The sequence below is a fragment of the Mytilus galloprovincialis genome, chromosome 1, assembly GCF_965363235.1.
Source record: "Mytilus galloprovincialis chromosome 1, xbMytGall1.hap1.1, whole genome shotgun sequence".
Taxonomy (NCBI): Eukaryota; Metazoa; Mollusca; class Bivalvia; order Mytilida; family Mytilidae; genus Mytilus; species Mytilus galloprovincialis.
In genome coordinates, this window is record NC_134838.1 from 130,777,644 (window position 1) to 130,801,142 (window position 23,499).

Consider the following 23,499-nt stretch of genomic DNA (forward strand, 5'->3'; position numbering starts at 1 on the left):
AAATTATACCATAAAACATACCCATCTGCACAAAAAATACAAAATATGCTGTCCTTATAATATGTCATTGTCACTTGTATTGCATGAAACAATCTATTCTAATTTAGTAATTAAGACGGTTAAATATATATAAGTTTTATAATCTTCCGATAGTATAGTTTTGTTATTATGTACTGTATATACTGTCAATTATTGTATAAGGTTTGTAATGCGTCCTCACGTAACACATATTTTGTGTCTAAAGTAAGTGTAATTGAATTGTGACCCATTCGAGATTAGCTATATGACCAGAGACATATATACATATATGGATTAGATTTCGCTGACCACTGTTACAGTTGTCAATCTCTGTGTATGTCTCTGATATGACCTAGATAACTGTTATATAAGGGGTTAAATTGAAGGACACATGAATAAGTGAATAGATTTACAACACATGTACAACTACAGTGATATTTCTTAAATTTTTTGACGAAATTGAACCACTGGCTGTTAAAAGGGAATCATTATTTCACTGTTTCATTTCATCTGAGACTACTATAACACTATATATGTTATAGTAGTCTCAGATTTCATTAATGATTGTAAAACAATATATTATCGCATTAAAAAGTAGATTTGAATTCGTTTTGTCGAAAAAATTTATATTTGTATTTTCATTCTCTAGACTTATCCTTGCCAATGGGCAAGTCTGAGAATGAACGAAATGAAGAAATGTTGATGAAGACTGGAGGGGATGAAATTAAGAAAAAGATGAAAATATATCACCGATAATGGACGCATTGAACAGAACATCTAACGAAACCACAACAATTTCCAGTGTCTCAGAACACGTAACTTATCAGGTAACAACACAAGCACGATTTGCATGATTTAACAATAAAAGGTTTACTGGAGTCTGACACAAATTATTATCAATAATATGTAAGATAGTATGATACTGATAGTGCAAAATTGGTTTCATTCACATTGAATAAAATAAAAAAGACACATCCTAACAAGAAATGCAGTGTTATTGGCAGTTATCATGTTTGTCTGTTTATTACGGTATCAGGCTCAGGTCTTTTCACCCTGATTACATGTTCTCCCTGGGTTTGTTCGCCCGGTCCGTTCGCCATGAGTTCATTCACCTATAGAGTCCATTTGCATTGGATTTGTTCTGCCTACTTTTATTTAAAAAAAATGTTAATACATGTGTAGCGGAATCGGTTTTTATATATCTAAAATTATATGTTAGATTGCTTATTTCAATTTACAATTCATTTTCATTGTTATTATTTTGCTTATGTAATAGCTGACTTTTAGGCCTCAAGGAAAACTAAAGTCGCTTTGCTAGGGTTCAGGATATTTATTAATCAGTAACGTAAAACACCCTGTAATAACAATGATAAAGTTATACTAATTTTACAGATCAAATAATGAATTAGTAATACACGTGATAAGTATAATATTCTTTCATTACATATAATGGTATTATACAAAATATTACACTTTAAAAATACATTTAAGTTATGAACATAATGAGATCAAATATTATATTTAATCATCAAATCATAGTATTAATGTCTTTACATATAATATTCAGTTGTTCAGATTAACAACATTGATAAATTAAACAAATATTAAAAGCATCTAAACTCAAGGGAAATAACTCTTTATCAAAACTATGTGCTTAACATACTCCATAGTTAATTCAACCTTTTAAACGAAATACATTATAATTCTAATAACATATTACTAATCCTTACCAACTTGTGGAGCAAGGTAGTTACTGTTGTGGCACAAACCAATTCAAACGTACATACTGGTATATCACACAGTGATATTTATATGACAGCTTACAAATTCTGTAAACCAAAATTACAATGTTAAATAACGGATTTTAATGAAACCGTATTTAAACATAGACCGTATTATAAAACATACAATATAAATAGTGTCCTTGTGTATAAAATAAAACATAACTCGGACAATACTTTAAATATGTGCAGAAACGTAGTCCGCTATCTAATACAACTTTGTTTATGTTTTCTATTTATAATCAATCAACAATGTTATTGTGTACGGACTAATTCACACAAATAATACACGGTGGTATTTAAAATCTACTCATAACAAAGTCTTATCGAATACACCTCAAAGTATCGATCGGAATGTGTGTTCTTTCTAAAGTGATTTACATATAGCTTTAACGAATGACTACCAGTACTTTATATAATAAAATAAGTGTATAATATATGCATTTTATGTAGCGATAATACTTTTCGGAATCATAGAGAAAAATAACCATTCATACCAAAAATCATTCAATCTATGAAAATATATTAGAAATATTAATAAAGAAGTAGATAAAGAAAACTCACGTCAAAATGTCAAGTCTGTCAATACAATACAATGCTGACTATTCAATATACTTTCAAACTATTCAATGGCTACTGGACATACACATCTGTCCATTTTGACTCCATTAGTCCTAACTCAAAACAAAGAAACTAAGAACTGAGCGGTAAAACTTTAAACTAACCAATCAAATCCAAGTAATCATGAATAATGTATGGAAACATTTCAGTGTAATAAAAGTTTATATGATACAATATCTTATGAAGTTTATTTAATATTAACATAATTATACATCTTTATTTTACAATTAAAATATAAACAAAATAAAGAGGCTACCACACTTACATGTTCGTATCTAGGGTAAACTAAAAAGTGTAGTTGATTTCTATTGGTTAATCAGTAAGGATTCTCGGTGTTTTACATAAGATAAATGATTAAAAGCTTTTCTTTTCTTCTCGGTAGTAATCAATAGTTGTTTAGAATAAAATATTTTCGAGTGCACCTTTATATACAAGTTTGTATCGAAGTACGCGGTTGGTTAAAGTTGTTATTTCTTTACCTGTAATTAGTATATAAAGTAGATATTTTATTAATTCGGCCGCTTGATCGTATAAAGCCAAGGTCTGTATAAGACATAATCGACATTTGGTTTGAATAAAACCGCCGTTGTTTATCTTTATTATTAAGGGCTTACGGGTGTATTATACCCCGATGTCTGAATAAGACACTGCAACTTGGTTTGAATAAAACCGATATGCTTTATTTCTTAGGGTGATTGTTCGTTGCTTTATTTGGTCCGCTTTTAGTCCATAGCGTGTTCTAGTAAAAATTTAGTAAAGAAGCTTTTATATTTTGGGGGTTTGAATTTAAGATTTAATGAGATTACGATAGAGTTTCACCGTTTAGGGTATTTACGGTAAAATGCCATTTGTTTAGAAGCCGAAACTTAATATTCATTTTACATTTTCGATAAGAGCTTTTACATTATTTTACAATGTAATATTTAATGTGACTTTGATACTTTGTATTGTTATTGCAATATAATTTACATCTGTTGATATTTTGAGAGACCTTATTAAATTATATAAACTTACTTATCTCGATCTCTTCAGCCAAGGAGACTCAGGGCCCAGTGGTTCGAACCTTTACATAAGGTTAACAGACGGTTTTATACAATTTATAGTCGGAAATATCAAGTAGACTTGTGTTTCGGGAATTAATCATTTCCGAGCCATAAGATCAATTACGCTTGATTTAATATAATTGTCCGATTACAGGTGTTTCAATTTGTAGTAACTTAGGTATATTGAGGTCAATGTCAAGTATTGATTTGTCTGTGTACTTATAGGTAAAGGTGTGTTCGAAGAGTAGACACACGTATTTACAGTATTGTTGATTTGGACACACGATAAAAAGGAACTCGTCATTACAATGTAGAAATACCTGTAGCTTTAGAGGTTGAGTTAACATTATAGCTGACCTTAACAAATAAAACAAAGAGTTAATAAAAGAAAGATATTTTATACATAGAAAAATACCGAGATCAAACCGTCTCCTGTTACACATGTACATGTAACAGTGTAATACACTGACAGTGATTAAAGTTTAATAAACTTCACTCAGATATATATATATATATATGTATAAATACTCGAAATTCAAGAAAATACATGGAAAGATTTTAAAGTTGAAGGCTTTTTTTTTAGGAATGTTGTTCATAAAAATAATTCTCACTGATTGTTGTCATAATCCTTAGAGAGATGTAGGCTGTGGATGTTACTAAGTAACCTAATTGAAGTTGAGTCAAAAGTGTCTTTAATGGTTACTAATACAACAACATTTTGTTTTGATAAACTAGTCAACTTGGAATAAGTAAAAAAACAATCATGTACGAATTGTAAAACATGAAAAGGGTTCACTTATTATTATACTGCATAAATTGACTGACTAGACTAATTGAAATTGTAAAAAATATCAAAAAAGATAAATGACAAGTCATAAATTTATACATTGTCATTGCTAATGTTGCTGTATTAAACTCTATATGCAGATTAAAGGAAATTAAGTATTTAGTTCATACATGTGATGGACTGTGAAACTCAGATCAGGAGATTAGGACTCAGATCAGGAGGTTTTTTATCGACATAAATTTTGTTGTAAATGTAACCGTATGATGTAGAAATTGTGTTTTTTTCTTCAAATTTCCATCAAATTGTAATATATTTATAGTACTCTTATTGCTTTACTATTTGAATGAAAATAAAATGTTTTGTTTTTGATAATTGATTGTTCACTGCTTATCTGTATAGAATTGTATTCATGCCTCCATCTCCTTATCATTGGTAACTGCACAAATGAACTGTATAGACAAATAAGAAAGAAATATGCTATCTAGGATTTGTATTCAGTCTTTTTTTTCTATATCTTATGGCAGCAGACATCATTATATAGTTGCAGCAATACAAATATTTGGGTATTTTTTAACAAACTTTTAACAAATTACTCTGTTCAAATAACATGAATAATGAACATTCTGCCATTAGACAACAATGCAAACAAAAAAATGATGTCGAATGAACACTGGGTGAACAGGTATTAGCTAGGGTGAAAGGACTTTATTTCATGTAACATTGATCATGATACATATGATTAAACATGTTAAATAAGTAAAACTTTCATTTCCAGAAAATCTTAGTTTTGTAAACCTTGAAGGGCCATCATACAGCATGGAATATGCAATAAAAGTAGATTTCAACAATTTTATATTGTCATGCGTAGAACTGAACATGTTTTAATGATTGTTTATTTTAGATTTATTTTAATTTTATTAAACAGGTAAAGTGCAATGAAAATGTCTCTTTAATTGTACCTACCTGCTATATTGCACTTGTGGATAACATGAGATTTAGGGGATTAAGGTTTTAATTGTTAAATAATTCTGACATTTCGATCAGGATTAAAGTTGAAGTCAGGATTTCTCTCTACAATGTATATTTATTCAAATTGGTTCAGTAAACATATATTGAAATTAATCAGGCTAATTTAAATTTGTATCTATATCAACAAATCATTAAAACAAATATATGTCAATGTATGTGATGTGATGTCATCAGAGTTATTCATTTATCCATTGTGATAAAGTCTTAACTTGAGATTATTTTTATGAATGAATCAATGGAGAAATGGCTTTGTTTGAGGGAATTAACACTACTGTAAGTTATTGTAAACATCATTTATTAATGGAAATTAGATAAGGACTGATGGTTTTATCTTGCATTATTAAAAAAACAACAAAAAAAACAAGATTTCTTTCAAACTGTTAAAGGTTTTTTTTGTACGACCGCAAAATAATTTGCAGTCGTATATTGATATCACATCATCGTCATGGTCCTCATCAAAAGACATTTGGTTTCCAGACAATAACTTTAGTATTTAAAGTGAATAGAAATCTATGAAATTTAAACAAAATCCAGCATTCGTAGATAAGGTGTAATTAGGTTGAAAACTCCATTGGAAATTTAAATTGAGATTATGACCATATCTTGAGGGAAAGATTTTTTTGGGGGAAAAAAAGGGGGGAGGTTGTAAAAAATTTAAGGGGGGACAGTTTGTTCTAAAAATTTCAGAAATTAAAAATTAAATATTTTTTTGCAAAAAGGGGGAGGGTTCAATTCTCAACAGCATAGTGTATTGCACAAAAGTAAAAAAATGAATATAAGTTCAAATCACTTAACCAGTTCAAGTTCTTTGTTTTGACTACAGTTATTCTGTGTCAGAAACCTATTATGTGTGAAATATTTCATTACAATTCAAATTCAGACCTGTATCAAGTGCTATTATTGTGTTCATTTTTGCCCCTACTGTTTAGTGTTGGACCTCTGCTGTCTTGTCCAGCTGCTCTTGGTGAATCAATTTATTTAAATTGTTATGATCATTTTAATTTGAAAGATTAAGTGAAAGTTAATCGTGAAACATAAAAAACAACCTAATGATTTAGCTTTCTAGTGTAAGAAATAACTTAATAAATTTATTTTTTACAGGATTTGTTGATAGGATGTATTCTTGCAATAAGTGGAAATCTTCTGATCAGCATTTCGTTAAATGTTCAGGTAATTGATAAGATAACAAAGATAATAACTCCAAATAAAACATTAAACCAACAATATCATGGCAAAAAAATGAAAGAGAAAACCCAAATAAAGTCAAACAACAGTCTGCAAAACACCACATGGAGCTCAAGCTTAATGCTCTCAATACAGTAGTTTGCAATATTTAGTGTGAGTTCATAATATTTATATATAGAACATGAAGTTTATGGTTAATAATAGCTTCTGTTCGTTATTCATAAGAATCTACCATATGAAGTATGTCTACTATGAATAAAGAAACAATTTGGGAAGAGAAGGAGCACAGTTGGTACCTATGGAAATTGTTTTTTTGAAAAATACATCAAACAAATGGGTTGTCAATAATCAAATCAATCATATTAATGATATCAGTAAATGGGAGCAATTAGAGATCGGTTTGTGATTAGATTGTCATTAAAGCGAATACGGTATATCATGTATATATACCATTCTGATAACATTTATTTCTGCGATAGACAGATTTATTCCTAACGTTTAATTTAATGTCTTCATAAAAATTCTGACTATGATCATGGCGTAAAAATAGTAATTATAACAAATCATAAAGTGATTGTTACAAGTATAATGTTATTGTTACAAGTATGATTTTATTGTTACAAGTATGATGTTATTGTTACAAGTATGATGTTATTGTTACAAGTATGATTTTATTGTTACAAGTATGAAGTAAGTATGATTTTATTGTTACAAGTATGAAGTGATTGTTACAAGTATGATGTTATTGTTACAAGTATGATGTTATTGTTACTTTGAATAGAAGTATACCCATATGAAGAATGAAGCTTTAGGTGACCAGATACATTACACTAAAGATCCATTATGGTGGATTGGTCTAGTACTGATGGCAGTCGGAGAGATTGGAAACTTTTCAGCGTATGGGTTTGCCCCTGCCTCTCTGGTGGCACCACTTGGAACAACAACAGTTGTTGGTAAGTTAACAGTTAATGAAGAGAAACAATAAACTATGCCATTCAATAAAAATATACAATAATGGCTTTTTAGTGGCACCACTTCTTGGAACAACAACAGTTGTTCATGTTGTTGGTAAGTAAACTGTTATTCAATAGAAATATACAATAATGGTGGCATTCAGCTGTTGTCTGGTCTTTAGTCTGGTTGCTGTCTCTTTGACATATTTCCCCTTTATTTTTAATAATAGCTCATTTATGTTTTCTCCTTTAGCTTGATAACTATATACGTTTTACAGATGTGTTATGTAAATTGTTAAACACTTTATTCCACTGTAACATTTATACCTTAATTCTAATGTGAACTAGTACCTGCCACCAGAAGTTCTTGTTTGAGGAACATATTTAAATTATCAACACATTTTAAGTAGTTATAATCCCATGAGTTTATGTAGTTTTCTGAAGCTCCAGACCTCTACTCTGTTATTGTCACACAGAGAAGGAAAGATCATCTCTAACTAATTGGTATTTTTTTAAGATTTCAGTTTTCAAATTTCAAGTAATAATGACCTTAATTCAGCATGTCATATATAACAATAAAGTAATTGTAGCTCAACCTTCTGCTGTGAGGCTGCCATATAACACCCCCACAGCAGAAGGTTGAGCTACAATGTGACATTTTGTACTGGACAATGTGTTTCTTACGGTCAGATGAAGACTAGGGAAAGGGTAATTCAGAGATTTGACCTCTTTGTCATGAGTGTAAGACATATGGATAATTACTATGGCATGTGACAATTTACAAAATGATTTTGATAATTGTAAAAGACATATTTAAATTGAAAGTATTTATTGTATAGATTATTTACCTTATGTGTTATTGTTGTCTTATCTTTGGTTTTATATTTCAGCCAACATATTCCTTGCTGCCATTTTTTTAAAAGAAAAGATACGAGCTGAACATTTATTTGGTAAATGCAAATTCAATATTAGATTCAACTACTTGTTGTGAATGTAAATGAAAAAAGTACATTATAATATTTGAAATGGAATGTGTTGAATTCTGTTTTCATTACAAAGTAAACCGTCCTTGTGTCCTCATGACTGTAAAAGTAGTTTGAAGAAACGATGAGAACTTGTCAATGTTGGATGTACATGTACTTTAGTCCCTGTTAATGTATCTTTGTGATATATACTTTAAATCAGAAATTATAGCATGCATTTATAATTGGAATTTTTAAAGAATGAATATAAATGAGAGATAAATTATAGTGGTTTCAGGAAAAGGTGCACTCAGGTATATTCTTTAGTTCTTGCTCTTGCAATACTCACACAGTCTTTTAATTATTCACATAAATAAAAGCCTCACAAGAATATCAGGATTTACAGTAACACTAAATCAGATATCATAGAATTGTTTCTCGTTTGTTTATTACAGGGTCAGCATTAACAGTTATTGGAGCATTTCTCATCGTCACCTTCTCGTCAAGTGTAAGTATGAAATAAAATTCTATAAATAAATTTATTAAATAAATTAAATTGCTAAATAAATAAATATAGCACCATCATAGTCAACATTATTTTTGACTGCAAGTAGATAATCACTATATATGTGTTGCCTTCATGAATATCTATTTTGGTGAGGCTTATGAACGATGTATGAGTCTAAGGTCACTATTTTGTGTAGGCTTATGTACGATGTATGAGTCTATGGTCATTATTTTGTGTAGGTTTATGTACGATGTATGAGTCTAGGGTCACTATTTTGTGTAGGCTTATGTACGATGTATGAGTCTAAGGTCACTATTTTGTGAAATTTGCCATTGTACTCTTTTTTTTTTTATCTCACCTGGCCCTTGCTCAACTGGAAACATTGGAACTCTGTTCTTTTATTTTTATGCCCCATTTATGGCCATTATGTTTTTTGGTTAGTGCGTTCGTTCATTCCTCCGTTCTTCGTTTGTCTGTTCTTTTGTCTGTCTGTCCCCCCTCACATTAAAGTTTTTGGTCAAAGTAGTTTTTGATAAAGTTGAAGTTCAATCAAGTTAAATCAACTTGAAACTTAGTACACATGTCCCCTTTGATAAGATCTTTCTAATTTTAATGCCAAATTAGAGTTTTTACCCTAATTTCACAGTCCACGGAACATAGTAAATGATAGTGTGATTAGGGCATCCATGTACTATGGACACATTCTTTATAGTGTTAAGTGGTGTTTGTTGTCAGAGACCATAACTAGTAATACTGTATAGCGGATTATTTTCGCAGGGTGCAAATTTTGACTTATTTTCACGGATAAAACAAAACCGTTAAAATAAATTCAGCCAATTTAAAACGGCACATGCAAAGGTATCGATTAAAGTTTGATTCCGCCAAAATAATAACTGCAAAAATATTTCATATACCTTTTTCTATGAAAATCATGAAACTTTACACCAGTGAAAATAACCCGCTTTACGGTAATCTTCTAGTAAATTTGATAGTTGTTGAATAGTACTTTGTTGTTGAATAAATTCTTCTATTTAAATTAGTTTTATTTATAGATAATTATAAGGTAAATCGTCTGAATAAATCACTCGATTCCAAAGACTTCCCTTAAACAAACTTAATAATATTACACACTCATTTGTTTCAAAGACTGTCCTATATTGCTTTGCTTGCATTTAATATTTATAAACAAACTGCTTATATTTTGATTATAAGTTACCTATTTTCATCAAAAGTACTGTAGTACTGTTCACTCTGAAGAGCTTAAATAACTTGGATTTGATATCTATTTTCTACCATGTCTGCATGCTTTTATTTTAATAACTGAGCTGTATCATTCATAAAGCAGTTGACTTTTCAGATATTCTGCAATATAAAGTAAGATTTATAGACAAAAGATTGTTAGTTGGTGACAGGTTTTCATAGAAATTATTCCTGGGCTAACTAAAGACTTTGCATTTGCTTAGAATATTAATATTGTAGATTTAAAAGCATTTGGTTAATGCTACAATTCCTTCCATTGTTGATATTAGACCTGTCTTGCTTAGGAATGCTAGTATTTGATGCTTGTTCAATTTTTGTATATATATAGTATACTAATTTTACCATCTTCTAATGTTAGCATTACTGTTAATGCATTACTGTATAGATTTTAGCTTGCTTTACACTTATGTTAACATTGTAGATAGATTTGATTTCTGAATCAATTTTAAAAGTAGTTTTATTGCGTTGTTTTAGCTTATACTTGTGTTGTTAACAAATTATTATTTTACGTTAAAACAAAATTTATTCAGGAAAAAGCTTTTGCATTTATGAATATTTAATGATTAACTGAAACTTATATATGACATAAAGTGTATATAAATGTTAAAATCTGTGATTCATCTACTGTTATAGAAATGTTTATTTTACAGAAAGAAAAGGTATTTGAAGGGAGTGAAGTTACAGAAGCATTAAAAACCATGACATTTACAGTTTATATTGTAAGTATGGGTGTGGCTAAAAACCATGACATGTAAATTTTATGTTGTAAGTATGGGTGTGGCTAAAAACCATGACATTTACAGTTTATATTGTAAGTATGAGTGTGGCTTAAAAAACCATGACATTTACAGTTTACATTGTAAGTATGGGTGTGGCTTAATAAAACCATGACATTTACAGCTTATATTGTAAGTATGGGTGTGGCTAAATAAAACCATGATATTTACAGTTTATATTGTAAGTATGGGTGTGGCTTAATAAAACCATGACATTTACAGCTTATATTGTAAGTATGGATGTGGCTTAATAAAACCATGACATTTACAGTTTATATTGTAAGTATGGGTGTGGCTTAATAAAACCATGACATTTACAGTTTATATTGTAAGTATGGGTGTGGCTTAATAAAACCATGACATTTACAGCTTATATTGTAAGTATGGATGTGGCTTAATAAAACCATGACATTTACAGTTTACATTGTAAGTATGGGTGTGGCTTAATAAAACCATGACATTTACAGTTTATATTGTAAGTATGGGTATGGCTTAATAAAACCATGACATTTACAGTTTATATTGTAAGTATGGGTATGGCTTAATAAAACCATGACATTTACAGTTTATATTGTAAGTATGGGTGTGGCTTAATAAAACCATGACATTTACAGCTTATATTGTAAGTATGGATGTGGCTTAATAAAACCATGACATTTACAGTTTATATTGTAAGTATGGGTATGGCTTAATAAAACCATGACATTTACAGTTTACATTGTAAGTATGGGTGTGGCTTAATAAAACCATGACATTTACAGTTTATATTGTAAGTATGGGTGTGGCTTAATAAAACCATGACATTTACAGTTTATATTTTGTTAGTATGGGTGTGGCTTAATAAAACCATGACATTTACAGTTTATATTGTAAGTATGGGTGTGGCTTAATAAAACCATGACATTTACAGTTTATATTGTAAGTATGGGTGTGGCTTAAAAACCATGACATTTATTTTATATTATTAGTATGAGTGTAGGTACAAAAAACATGACATTTATATTTTATATTGTAATTATTGGTATGGCTGAAAAAAACCATGACATTTACAGTTTTTATTGAAACCATAAGTGTGGGTAAAATAATCAACATGTTTACCTTAAAAGTCTAAAAAAAAGAAGACAGCAGATGTGTATGTGTTAAACAGAAACAAAGTAAGATGTGACATATATTCAGCTCAAGAACTAAACATTTATAATCGAGAATACATGTACATATTTTACAAGATATCTGTTTTAGAATTTTATGATTCCTGGTTGACAAACCATAGAAAAAGAAAAACTTTGAAATATGCAATCAAGAGAATAATGTTATTATAAATTTTAAAAGTACCTAGGTCATGTGTTGACTGTTGATGTTTTCAAACAACCTGGCAATTAAGTTTTGTTTATTTCAGATTATAGAAATTATAGTTTTGGGAGTTGTACTATTCCTGTTATATAAAGTTAAGATGAAGAAAGTAGTTATATATTTATTGATAGCAGATATAATTGGTAAGTATACATAAGAGGTCTTTCTGTTCTGGGTTCAGGATTTTCTCAATGCGTTAAAGACCCATTGATTGCTTTGGGCTGTTTTCTGCTCTTTTGTTTGGTTGTTGTCTCTTTGACACATTGCTCCTTCCCATTTCTTCTTTTCTGTTTAATCACAGTTTCCAGAAAGTTTACTGATCTAGCCAGATTGGTCATTGATTTATTGACTGTTTTTATTTATAGTTTAAGAAATCAGATTTAAAAACATTTTTTTTTTATTTTCTTCAAAACTTTAAAAAAGTCTTTTGGTAGCTTTATTCTTAGAATTTACCTCCTTCACACAGGACTTTCTGTAGAAAATATTTTTCATATCTTGAAAACAAAGAAGATTTTTGTGGAATCTGAGTGATTAGAAAAACATGAATGAAAGAACATAACAATAGTTACCGGTAGAAACATAGGGTATACTTTCTGAATCTTATGCTGAGTTCACACGTAATGCGAATTCGATTTGCATTAACTAATTCGCATTAGTTTAATTTGAAACATTTCACATCCTAACGTTAATCCTAATTCGAATTGCAATGTGCGTCAAATTCGCTTTACTGTTATAACAACTTTTAATTCATTTTAAAACAAAAACATATTTCTAATGCGAATTGGATAATTCCAATTAGCCAATTGGAATCAATTTGAATTAAAAAAGAAGAGTGTGTGAACGTGATTAGCAAATTCTATTCGCATTTGATTCCAATTCAATTCGAATTACATGTACGTGTGAACAAGGCATTACATCAATTCTACAACACAATAAACAGAAAAGACATATGCTGGTAGAAGTTACCAAATAATCTACTTACAAGACAAAGGTCTATACATCATGTTGGGCTAAACAGTCAACAGAGTCTATAAAAGTTATAAACAAATTTTACAAAAACTTAAAATTTTGCTGACATATATCAAATTCTTTAATTGACAAAAATGCTTATGTAGTTGCTGCGATTGTAAACAATTTTGGGGTTTATTTTATGGAGGAAACTTATCATTCTTTTCAACAGCATGTTGGCTTAAAGATGTTCAATTCAGATTTTTCTCTTTTTATTACAGCCTCAATAACAGTTATTTGTGCTAAAGCAGTGTCAGGAATGTTACAGTTAACGTTTGAAGGATATTCTCAAATGTCATATCCTGGACTATATATAATGGCTATTGCCATGGTGGTCAGCGCTGTTATACAAGTCAAGTAAGTGATTTAATCCTTGGCCGTTGTTATTGTGGTCATTGTTTTACATGAGAGATTTATTCTGGCTATTGCCAAATTGATCTGACAGTGAATCAGTTCAAGTCAAGTAAGTGATTTACACTGATCTGTTCATTCATGTCATTGTGATCAATGCAAGTAAATCTTAATACCAAACCTTGGGGCATAATGTTTTTTCGGTCTGTGCGTCTGTTGTACCATATGTCTATCCGTCTGTCCCAACTTTGGTTCAAATTTTTGGTCAAGTTGGTTTTTGATGAAGTTGAAGTCAATCAACTTGAAACTTAGTACACATGTTTCCTATGATATGATCTTTCTAATTTTAATGCCAAATTAGATTTGTGGCCCCAATTTTCTGCACATAGAAAATGATCATGCGAGTGGGGCATTTGTGTTCTATGAACACATTCTTGTTAGGTATATATATGAATGAGACAGCATACACTAGGGTACACAAACAGTTACATATGGTCTTCAACAAGAGTCCATACAATGTCAAGATAAGTTAGGAATAAAATAAAAAAAAGGCATCTTAGATCAGCCAATAGCAACAAAGCCTTATTTAGCTGTGAAGCTAAATGTTTTGCATAAGAGTAATTTCCCCTTATGTCTGGCATACCTCTTAACCTACAAATGACGTATGATGTAAAGGTCAATTCAGAGCAGTAACCTAGGGCTTGTTTTCTGTTTAGTTCAGAGAAGTTTCTATAGTATCTTATACTTTAATGATAAGTTTCTAAGAAATTCAGAATAAACTAGATACTTCTGTCCTCAAATGAAGTGACAAGGAGTATAGCAACATATAAGGTTTATTTGTATTTTTTAGGTACTTGAATATGGCGATGAGAGAATTTAATTCTACCGTTGTTGTTCCAACCCATTTTGTGTTCTTTACTATTAGTGCAATATTAGCAGGTGAGTGTACTCATGGGTCGTGAATCTGAATGCCTCAACCAATTGTCTTTGATTATATTTTTTTTGGTGGAAGAAGACTTCAAGTCTTCTGAAGACCTATGGGGCTGACTTTAAAATCATTGAGCCTCTGTATGCCGCATTCGTTTCTGTGTATTACAATTTCATAACATAAGTTTCTTGACACCGATTTTACACATGATTAAGCATCTGAATCATTTAATTTGTAAATTAGGATTGAAAAACAATCACTATCGTAAATATGACCCTTTCATTTATGTAAATTATCAGATTTCATCTCATCCACATGAACGTTATTTGTTTACTTGTAACCGGATGTTTTTACTGTAGATATTTGTATTACGCATGCGTGAATTTGGTATCGGGACAACTCGCCCTGTTTACAAGTTCGACCTTGAAGTTACAAATTTGCAATCCTGCAGACAAGAATATTTTGTTTTTAGTAAATAAAAAGGATCTATTTCTTATTAAATTGTTGTCTTTATTCATTGTTTTCCTTTGTCATGTGAATTAGATGCCCTTTTACTTCAAATGGTTTGAATCTATTTATAAATTATTCAAGACTCAGTTGACAAGAGCAGTACGTTGCTGTTAGGAGAATTTGATTAAACTCTAAATGCTCATAGAAAAAGAAATATAATTGAAACTGAATGTACCTCCTTCTGAATAATTTTTTGCAATATAAATATAAATCCCTTTTGACAAGAGAAATCTGACTTTTGTCAGAAATATTTTTTTCACATGTGCCAAGGATTTGTATTTGTATATACAAATCCTTGCATGTGCAAAGGTAATCATGTGTGGCGGCCATATTGGTTTGTTTACAACTATGTGAATAAGCCTCTAGAACCATGACCTAAACATAAATAGTCTCTGAAAGCGTAAACTTTATGCAATACTATTTTATCAATCATGATTATTTTCATAAATTTAAATTTGATTATTTAAAGAAATAAAATTATAACAATTACGATTTTAGATTAGAGACTTACACAGACATGCTTTGATCTATTTATAGCCAAATTAATAAAATTGAGAATGGAAATGGGGAATGTGTCAAAGAGACAACAACCCGCCCAAATAATAGTTTATCCTGTGTGAAAATGTAAATAATTTGTTTACTAAAACAAGTAAAGACAAACTATGGATGGAAGATAATAATTTACATAAATACTTCAGGACATTTGATTGATTTTAATAAATATAGGATTTAAAAACTGCAAGTGGAAACAAATTTAATCATTAGCTACATAATCAGCTGATATTTTTTTTTCGCAAACATCGTGGTGATGTAACTGATAAAAATCACTCCATTAATCCTCCAGCCCTTTCACATATTAAGCAATAGATCTACTTATTATTGTAGAATATTCAATGAATATACATTCATCGTCTAATTGAATATATCGGGTAATCAGATATTTTTAGCTGACAATTTGGGTATCCCATTGGCCGGAGTCTACTCTACTACCATAAATGATAAACATGATAAAGATAATAAATAGTATTTTTTTCACTAATTTATTGATTTTTTTTGGACATAATACTGGTTGTAACATATTTAATTTTTGTATTCAGGTTGGGACCCCCCCCCCCAAATTATGAGTGGTGTCCCTTAAATGAGGGACTGTCCCTAAAAAAGGAGGCATTTTACTGTTGAAAAAAAAGAAAGATCATTTTTAAGAATTTTATTAATCTCAAAAGTGGGAAAATTCATTATATTTGGAACAACTTTTCTAAATGAGGGGTCAAATTAATAAAGAAGATATAAGTTTAGAAACAACAGAAAATTCTTTTGACATGTTTTGACCATTTAGTACTTAATAGATGCATAGTTCTTGGGGAAAAGTTTCATCAAATAATATGAATATAAATGACTTTTTTTTACTCATTTTTTACAGTGGGTTGTAATGATCTTCCAGTTAGGTAACCCCTCATTTGGAGTGTTGTTCCCAACCTGTTAAAGGTCCATCTTTGTGCATAATTCAAATTTGGAAATTTCAACAAGCATCTAATATTCTTACGCAAGAAAATAAACCCTGGTCTGCTAGCTACATGCATATCTTTTCTACCGATTTAATAACTAGAATCATGCAAACAGACTTAAGAAAAAGGCATGTAAGTTCATCATACAAATATGACACTTTTTCTAGACAATCCAGATCGTGCAAAATACTTCGCTAAAAATTGTAACCTTTAAAATTGTTGTTGTGCACTAAAAACCCCTATGGGAACTTTCAAAAGTTGGTGGGTATGTAACAAGTCTTACTATTTTTATGCTCCATTTATGGGCATTATGTTTTCTGGTCTGCGTCCGTCCTGCTTTTGGTTATAAAGTTTATGGTCGAGGTAGTTTTTGATGAAGTTGAAATCCAATCAACTTGAAACTTAGTACACATGTGTTCCTTATGATATGATCTTCTTAATTTTACTGCCAAATTAAAGATTTTACCTAATTTTCACAGTCCACTGAACATAGAAAATGATTGTACGGATGGGAAATCCATGTACTTATGACCTTTTCTTGTTTGAAGAAGAAAAAAAATACAGCATAACGATAATGAAACAAAGCAGCCTGGTTAGTGGGGCTGCTTTTATGGTAATTCAAGTTACCTTTTATTCACCTTCTTCTACCTCAGAGCTATCAGCTCTTTGATTATTAAATGCTTTTGTTGCATTTGTTTTTCATTACAATATTGAAATGCAGTCTGTAATATCATTCTCAGGAAATAAGTGTTGCTTTTCAGTTCATTTTTTTAATTTAAAATTGAGAATGGAAATGGGGAATGTGCCAAAGAGACAACAACCCGACCATAGAAAAAAACAACAGCAGAAGGTCACCAACAGGTCTTCAATGTAGCTAGAAATTCCCGCACCCGGAGGCGTCCTTCAGCTGGCCCCTAAACAAATATATACTAGTTCAGTGATTGTATAGTTTACAAATTGTGAAAATGTTCCTTTATTTAAAATATGGATGATATTAAATTGTTGTTCTGAAGCTTATGATTAAATATATTTATTTATGTTGCAGGAATTATATTCTACAAAGAATTTTGGGGAATGAATGGTTTAGAAATTTGTATGTTTTTAGTTGGGTAAGTTCTGGTTTTCAGAAAAGAGGGAGAGGTATGATAAATAGAAAACATCACATAGAGTTTTCAATATTCGAGTGTATCAACTCAAGACACCATTAAAATCCAAAGAGCTTTGCTTTAGAAGTTATATTGTTGAAGGGTGATACTTAAGGAATAACAGTACTGTAGTTGAAGAGTTGCCACCGTCAATTGTAGATTTGACGGTCGCAAATGTAGTTTTACTGGCGAAATTGACAGTGGCAACTCTTCAACTACAGTACTGTTATTCCGATTCTAATGTATTTCAAAAAGAAATAATATGATAAAACTTGGGAAAATGTCTAAATTTGACAAATAAAAAAAATCCGTGAAACTTCATGAATGATTTTGGCGCAAAGACGTCATGGGTAAACGTGACGTCAGACAAATGAAAACTTACAAACTGGAGGTTATTACGTTACCTGTACGCTTCAAATTCGGATAAAATAACTTTAAAACGGCGAATTCGAGGTAGGTGTTGTTTTATTTTGGATTATATAGTAGTAATCAAACATTTGTTGATTCAATCATTTCAAAATAGTTGTCCCTCCTTAGTTACGCCTGGTCAACTGTGGATTTTACAGCAACTTTTAGCCAATGAAAAAAATTGTTACATACACATTGCATTAGAATATAAGTTATATGGTTCGCTACTGACCCTCTATGTTCTGTAGGGGGTGAGTAGTTAACCGTATAACAAATTTTTCGCAAGCAGGACTTTTTCTGCAGCATTTTGTTGAGATAAACAATGAAACACAATAACATTAATAGATGATGTCACCATTAACAGTAGATGTGATGTCATGAACCCACTATGAAATTTACTACCCCCCTACGATTCCATAGGGGGTCACCACATGACAGAGTTCAACCAATCACAACATGCTAATTTACCCATGGTGCTATAAAAGGTTTGATATTGACTGGGCTCATATCTAAATGTTTATCACAGGCTATTTTGGCAATTTATGCAGTTTTTCATTAAGGTTCCATTAAAGTCAAAATAAAGGATACTTCATGAACATCTAATCTTTGCCTGTATTTTTATGCCCCACCTACGATAGTAGAGGGGCATTATGTTTTCTGGTCTGTGGGTTGGTTCGTGCGTCCGTTTGTCTTTCTGTTCGTTCGTCCGTCTGTTCCTTCTTCCCGCTTCAATATTAAAGTTTTTGGTCAAGGTAGTTTTTCATGAAGTTGAAGTCCAATCAACTTGAAACTTAGTACACATGTTCCTTATAATATGATCTTTCTATTTCAAATGTCAAATTAGAGTTTTTACCCCAATTTCATGGTCATAGAAAATGATAGTGCAAGACTGCAAGTGGGGCATCCGCGTACTTGGGACACATTCTTGTTCAACCTATTCTGAATAAAGTCCTAAACTATGAGAACATATGTTCATTTAAACATACTTAACATATACACACTATGTAAAATGTAAATAAACTTGAAATTGTTATGTTGTGGCCAAACTGGTTTTTGGGTGAACACTTAATTTTCAAAAAAATCTGGAGGCCTGAAAGACAAGTTAATTTGCTTTAAATTGGTATCAACAAATACTGTTACATGTAATGCAGGGCAAGCTCATGTTGATTTGTCACATACATATGTTTCAATGGCATATTTGTCCAATTTCTGTATTGTACCTTCGATATTCGTTCACATAGATACATGAAATTAACTGAAACTTAAAATCAATACATTTTCTGAAAAATTAACATGAGCTTGCCCTGCATTAGATATAATAGTATTCCTCCATGTCAGTTTAAAAAAAAAAATAAGTCGTAAGATGAAGTATGTTTTAAATGAACATATGTTCCCATAGTTTAGAATTTTATTCAGTATAGGTTTCAAGGGGAAGGGGGATATTCTTTCTGCAGTTTAATTCATTATGGCTCTAAAGTTTGCTGATCTAAAGATTCTCTGAGTCACATTTATAAAAAATACATGTTGTCTTCATAAAAATCACAACTATATCTTGATTATGCAATTTATTTATCGTAATATTTAAGGAATGACTGTAATATTTTTTCTGTCTATGAAGAAATAACATAAAAAAACGTGCGTAGCGGGTTATTTAACAGTGTGCACCACATTTTTTATGTTATTTCGAATAGACAGAAAAAATATTACAGTCATTTCTTATAATTTAATTCTAAATTCCATTTTAAACCGAAGAAAACCATGAAAAAACGTTGATGACGTCACAGTCACATGACTGAATTATGTCTATGGGCTCATAACAAAATAACGTCAGCCAATCAAGAGACGCGTTGCATCCAAAATTAAATTATTTAAATATGTGTCTATCTTTTCAGTTGTATACTGTCATTTATTGGTGTGTATTTTATCACAGTCGGTAAAACACCAGGTAGTATAGAGGAAACCCAGGGTGAACCCCTTAATAACACAGAACATAGTCAACAAGTCTCACCAAGTCTATTTCCATGTAAGTATTAGATGTTCATTGGTACTATAAAAAAGCCAGGGTGAGCCCATAAATAAGACAGAACATGGTCAACAAGTCTCAAAAGTTTATTTCCATGTAATTTTTAAGTGATCATAGATATTATGAATGAAATCCTTAAAGCGAGCCCCTACAAGTGTCTCTGAAATTTTTTTACCTACATTGTGTATAAATCTTAACATAAATCAAGGAAACCAACATGATTTTGAGAAATGACACTCAGTCCCTATCTTTTGTTAAGCTTTTGATTCTGTGGTTATCTATTCCTTAGAAACTTTTATTGTGGTAAATCTAAACAAATGATTTTCAAAATGATATATGACACAACAGCAGACTCTTTGTTTGGTATAAGTAGTCTCAAAACTATTGAAAGGACTACTTTCACATATATTAAACATTTTGTGTTAAAGTATAGAGACAACAATTTTCACAGGTTATGTGAACCTAAACATTTTTTACAGACTCTGCCAATGACACCAGCTATTCACATATTTAAAATATTGAAATTAGAATTGTAGATGGATAACATTTAACATGTATTTTACAGCATGGTTATTTGCCACAATAAATGTTGGAGAGGTCCAACCAAAAGGTGAAGTAAGTCACCTGACCGACACAGACAGGGAACCCATCCTCCCTACTGATGTAGTATACCATGCATCAGATGATACACTGTTTAGTGAAGGGGACCAGCAACAACAGAATTATGGTGCCACTACTGATAGTACATGACCTCACATAGACATTAAAGTCACATAATATACAAATATAGAACTTTATAAGAAATATTACTACACCTAGGATGACTAGATAATCTGCTTTATATATATACTTAACATTTTAGTGAACTATTACTACAATCACTGGCAGTGAAAAGGACAGGTTAGAATTGTTAAATCCAGTTAGAATGTAAAATGATGTGGTATGATTGCTAAAGAGACCCACCACCAAAGGATGTGGATTGATATTGTGTAGTCAGTTATAAGGAAGGTCCCTATATCAGGAACAAAACATTAATCCCAACAACAAAAACTAAATAAGAAGTTAAAAGAAATAACCTGAATTTGAAAAGTAGGTAGAAAGTTTTGATTGAAACAGTATTTCATTGCATACAAAACACCAGTATGATGTAAACCAATGTTTATCGTGTCAGGAATAAACCAACCCCTGTGAAGCCAGCCATTACCTTTTATGTCAGGACAAAAGCAATAAACATTCCTAGTATTGTGCAGTATTTATATTTTTGTTGTCCATTCCTTCAGTGAATATGTTAAACAACCAAATAAGTGTTCAGTGTTTTATATTTTACATGTATAAGGTTCTTTTTCTGAAAGAAATCTGTAATGTCATTTAAACCTCCATTACTTGTAGTTTAGGGTTAAGAACTTGTTTAGAATTAGATGTACAATTAGTTTAAGTATAGGAACAAGATACAAGCTGGTACACATTTATTAATAAAGTAGATCATGCTTATTAGTTATTTAATAAGAGGTTAGGATAGGGTAAAAGGCAATGTATTAAATGTTTAACCTCTATAGACTTGTAGCTGGGTATTGTGATCAAGTCAGCTATAAATTACCTTGATATCTAAAGAGGAAAAGGCTTAAAATCAAAGACTCATTTTGGTTTATTGTAGAATTTTTGAAAATATATGTTTATTTCTGTTATTTTGTTGAAATAGGCTATATAATTATTTTAATTTATGCTGTTTATGTGATCAGATAAAAGATAAATGGTTGTATTAAACTTTGTTTTGGAATTTCTTGTCTCTTTTATTAGAGGCAGATTTAGACAGGAGGGGAGGGACAGTAGGTTTGGTCCCACCTGCTTGGTCCCACCTTATAGGGCTATATATATGGGTGATGCATAGACTTTTTATACTCCAAATATTGCCTAGGTTGGGAGTCCCAAATAGAACTTAATGCAAAACTAAAGAACTACATACCTATTAAGGATTAGGATAGAAACAATACATTTAATGGTTAACTGTCAAGCTTTCCCTCCTATTATGGGACAATTTTTAAACAGCATTAAAACCAAATCCAAACTTTTATCATGATGTCTCTTTTGTGGCACTACTATTTCTCATATATAATTAAAATAATAAAAGGCAAGTGAAGTTTTACTTGATCACTATTAGAATTTATTAATTTAACCTATATATGCTGATGTATGTAATATGTTTGTACAACACCTTTATGTGTCCAGAAAATTACTCACAGAAATATATCATGGCTATTTGTAAATCATAATTTGATATTTTTGTATTTTAAACATATAAAAAGTATGTATATTGTTGATAAATCAGTATTTAAAAAAAATATATAAAAATCTGTCTGAGCTTGGTGCTACTGATTATCTTGGGTGCCTTTTTCAAATTTTCAAATATTTTTTTTATAAAAATATAAATTCCTGTATTATTTTCAAAGCCAAAAATATGAACTAGCTTAAACTTCTTTGTATAATTAGAAAATAATGTATCATTATTGTTTGGTTGCTGTCACATTTATCTTGTTATTCTCTTTCAGTCCCATTAAACTGCCAGTAGTTTCTGTATTTGTTGTTAGAAATTCTGTATTTGTTGTTAGAAAATATGATCAATGTTATACACGTTATATTTTGCTCATTGGTTGTAGAATATTTTAATGCTGATTATCAAGGTGTTACACTTTTCTTAATTACATACATTTTTGGGATGTTATTGTAGCCTCTGCTGAAGGTTTTGTTAATTTCATACATTGGCATACACATATCGAATTTTAGTTCCTAATTTGAAAATTTACTATTATGTGGGTAACTCTGCTGGTGGACGTTTCGTCCCCGAGGGTGTCACCAGCCCAGTAGTCAACACTTCGGTGCTGACATGAATATCAATAATGTGGTCATTTTTATAAATTTCCTGTATACAAAACTTTGAACTTTTTGAAAAACTAAGGATTTTCTTATCCCAGGCATAGATTACCTTAGCCGTATTTGGCAAAACTTTTTGGAATTTTGGATCCTCGATGCTCTTCAACTTTGTTCTTGTTTGGGTTTATAAATATTTTTGATTTGAGCGTCACTGATGAGTTTTATGTAGACGAAACGCGCGTCTGGCGTACTAAATTATAACCCTGGTACCTTTGATAACTATTATTTGAAAAAGAACTTTTTAAGAAGCTTATTTCATACTACATGTACTAGGCCTGAATCATCTTGAGTTCATTAGATTGTCAAAGTTTTATTAATGAGTAACTAAGTATTAATGCCTCATATATATTTTTTAAATATAATGAAATATGTTTCTACAAGATTGGTACTTTGTGTTTTATGTGTAATCTAACTGCCATT

General features: G+C 30.6%; 1 protein-coding gene and 1 long non-coding RNA gene across 3 annotated transcripts; one reads left to right on the plus strand and one right to left on the minus strand.

Annotated features, from left to right (window-relative positions):
• Positions 1-650: 650 nt before the first annotated feature.
• On the plus strand, positions 651-22,564 carry LOC143059695 (NIPA-like protein 2). Of its 2 annotated transcripts, none has more exons than XM_076233246.1 (12): positions 651-845; positions 6,381-6,449; positions 7,246-7,417; positions 8,308-8,367; positions 8,835-8,887; positions 10,798-10,866; positions 12,320-12,416; positions 13,503-13,638; positions 14,483-14,571; positions 17,621-17,684; positions 20,021-20,151; positions 20,717-22,564. In XM_076233246.1, the coding sequence occupies exons 1-12, from the start codon at positions 774-776 to the stop codon at positions 20,899-20,901; spliced, it is 1,197 nt and encodes a 398-aa protein (XP_076089361.1). In that variant the 5' UTR covers positions 651-773; the 3' UTR covers positions 20,902-22,564. The 2 variants fall into 2 exon arrangements, with proteins under 2 accessions (XP_076089361.1, XP_076089371.1); XM_076233256.1 differs by lacking the exon at positions 651-845 and adding an exon at positions 5,455-5,552.
• LOC143057466 (uncharacterized) lies at positions 1,283-2,674 on the minus strand. The gene is made up of 3 exons (XR_012972724.1): positions 2,364-2,674; positions 1,749-1,847; positions 1,283-1,373 (listed from the first exon to the last, which is right to left on the minus strand). It is a non-coding gene; the product is annotated as an uncharacterized LOC143057466 (long non-coding RNA).
• Positions 22,565-23,499: the final 935 nt, after the last annotated feature.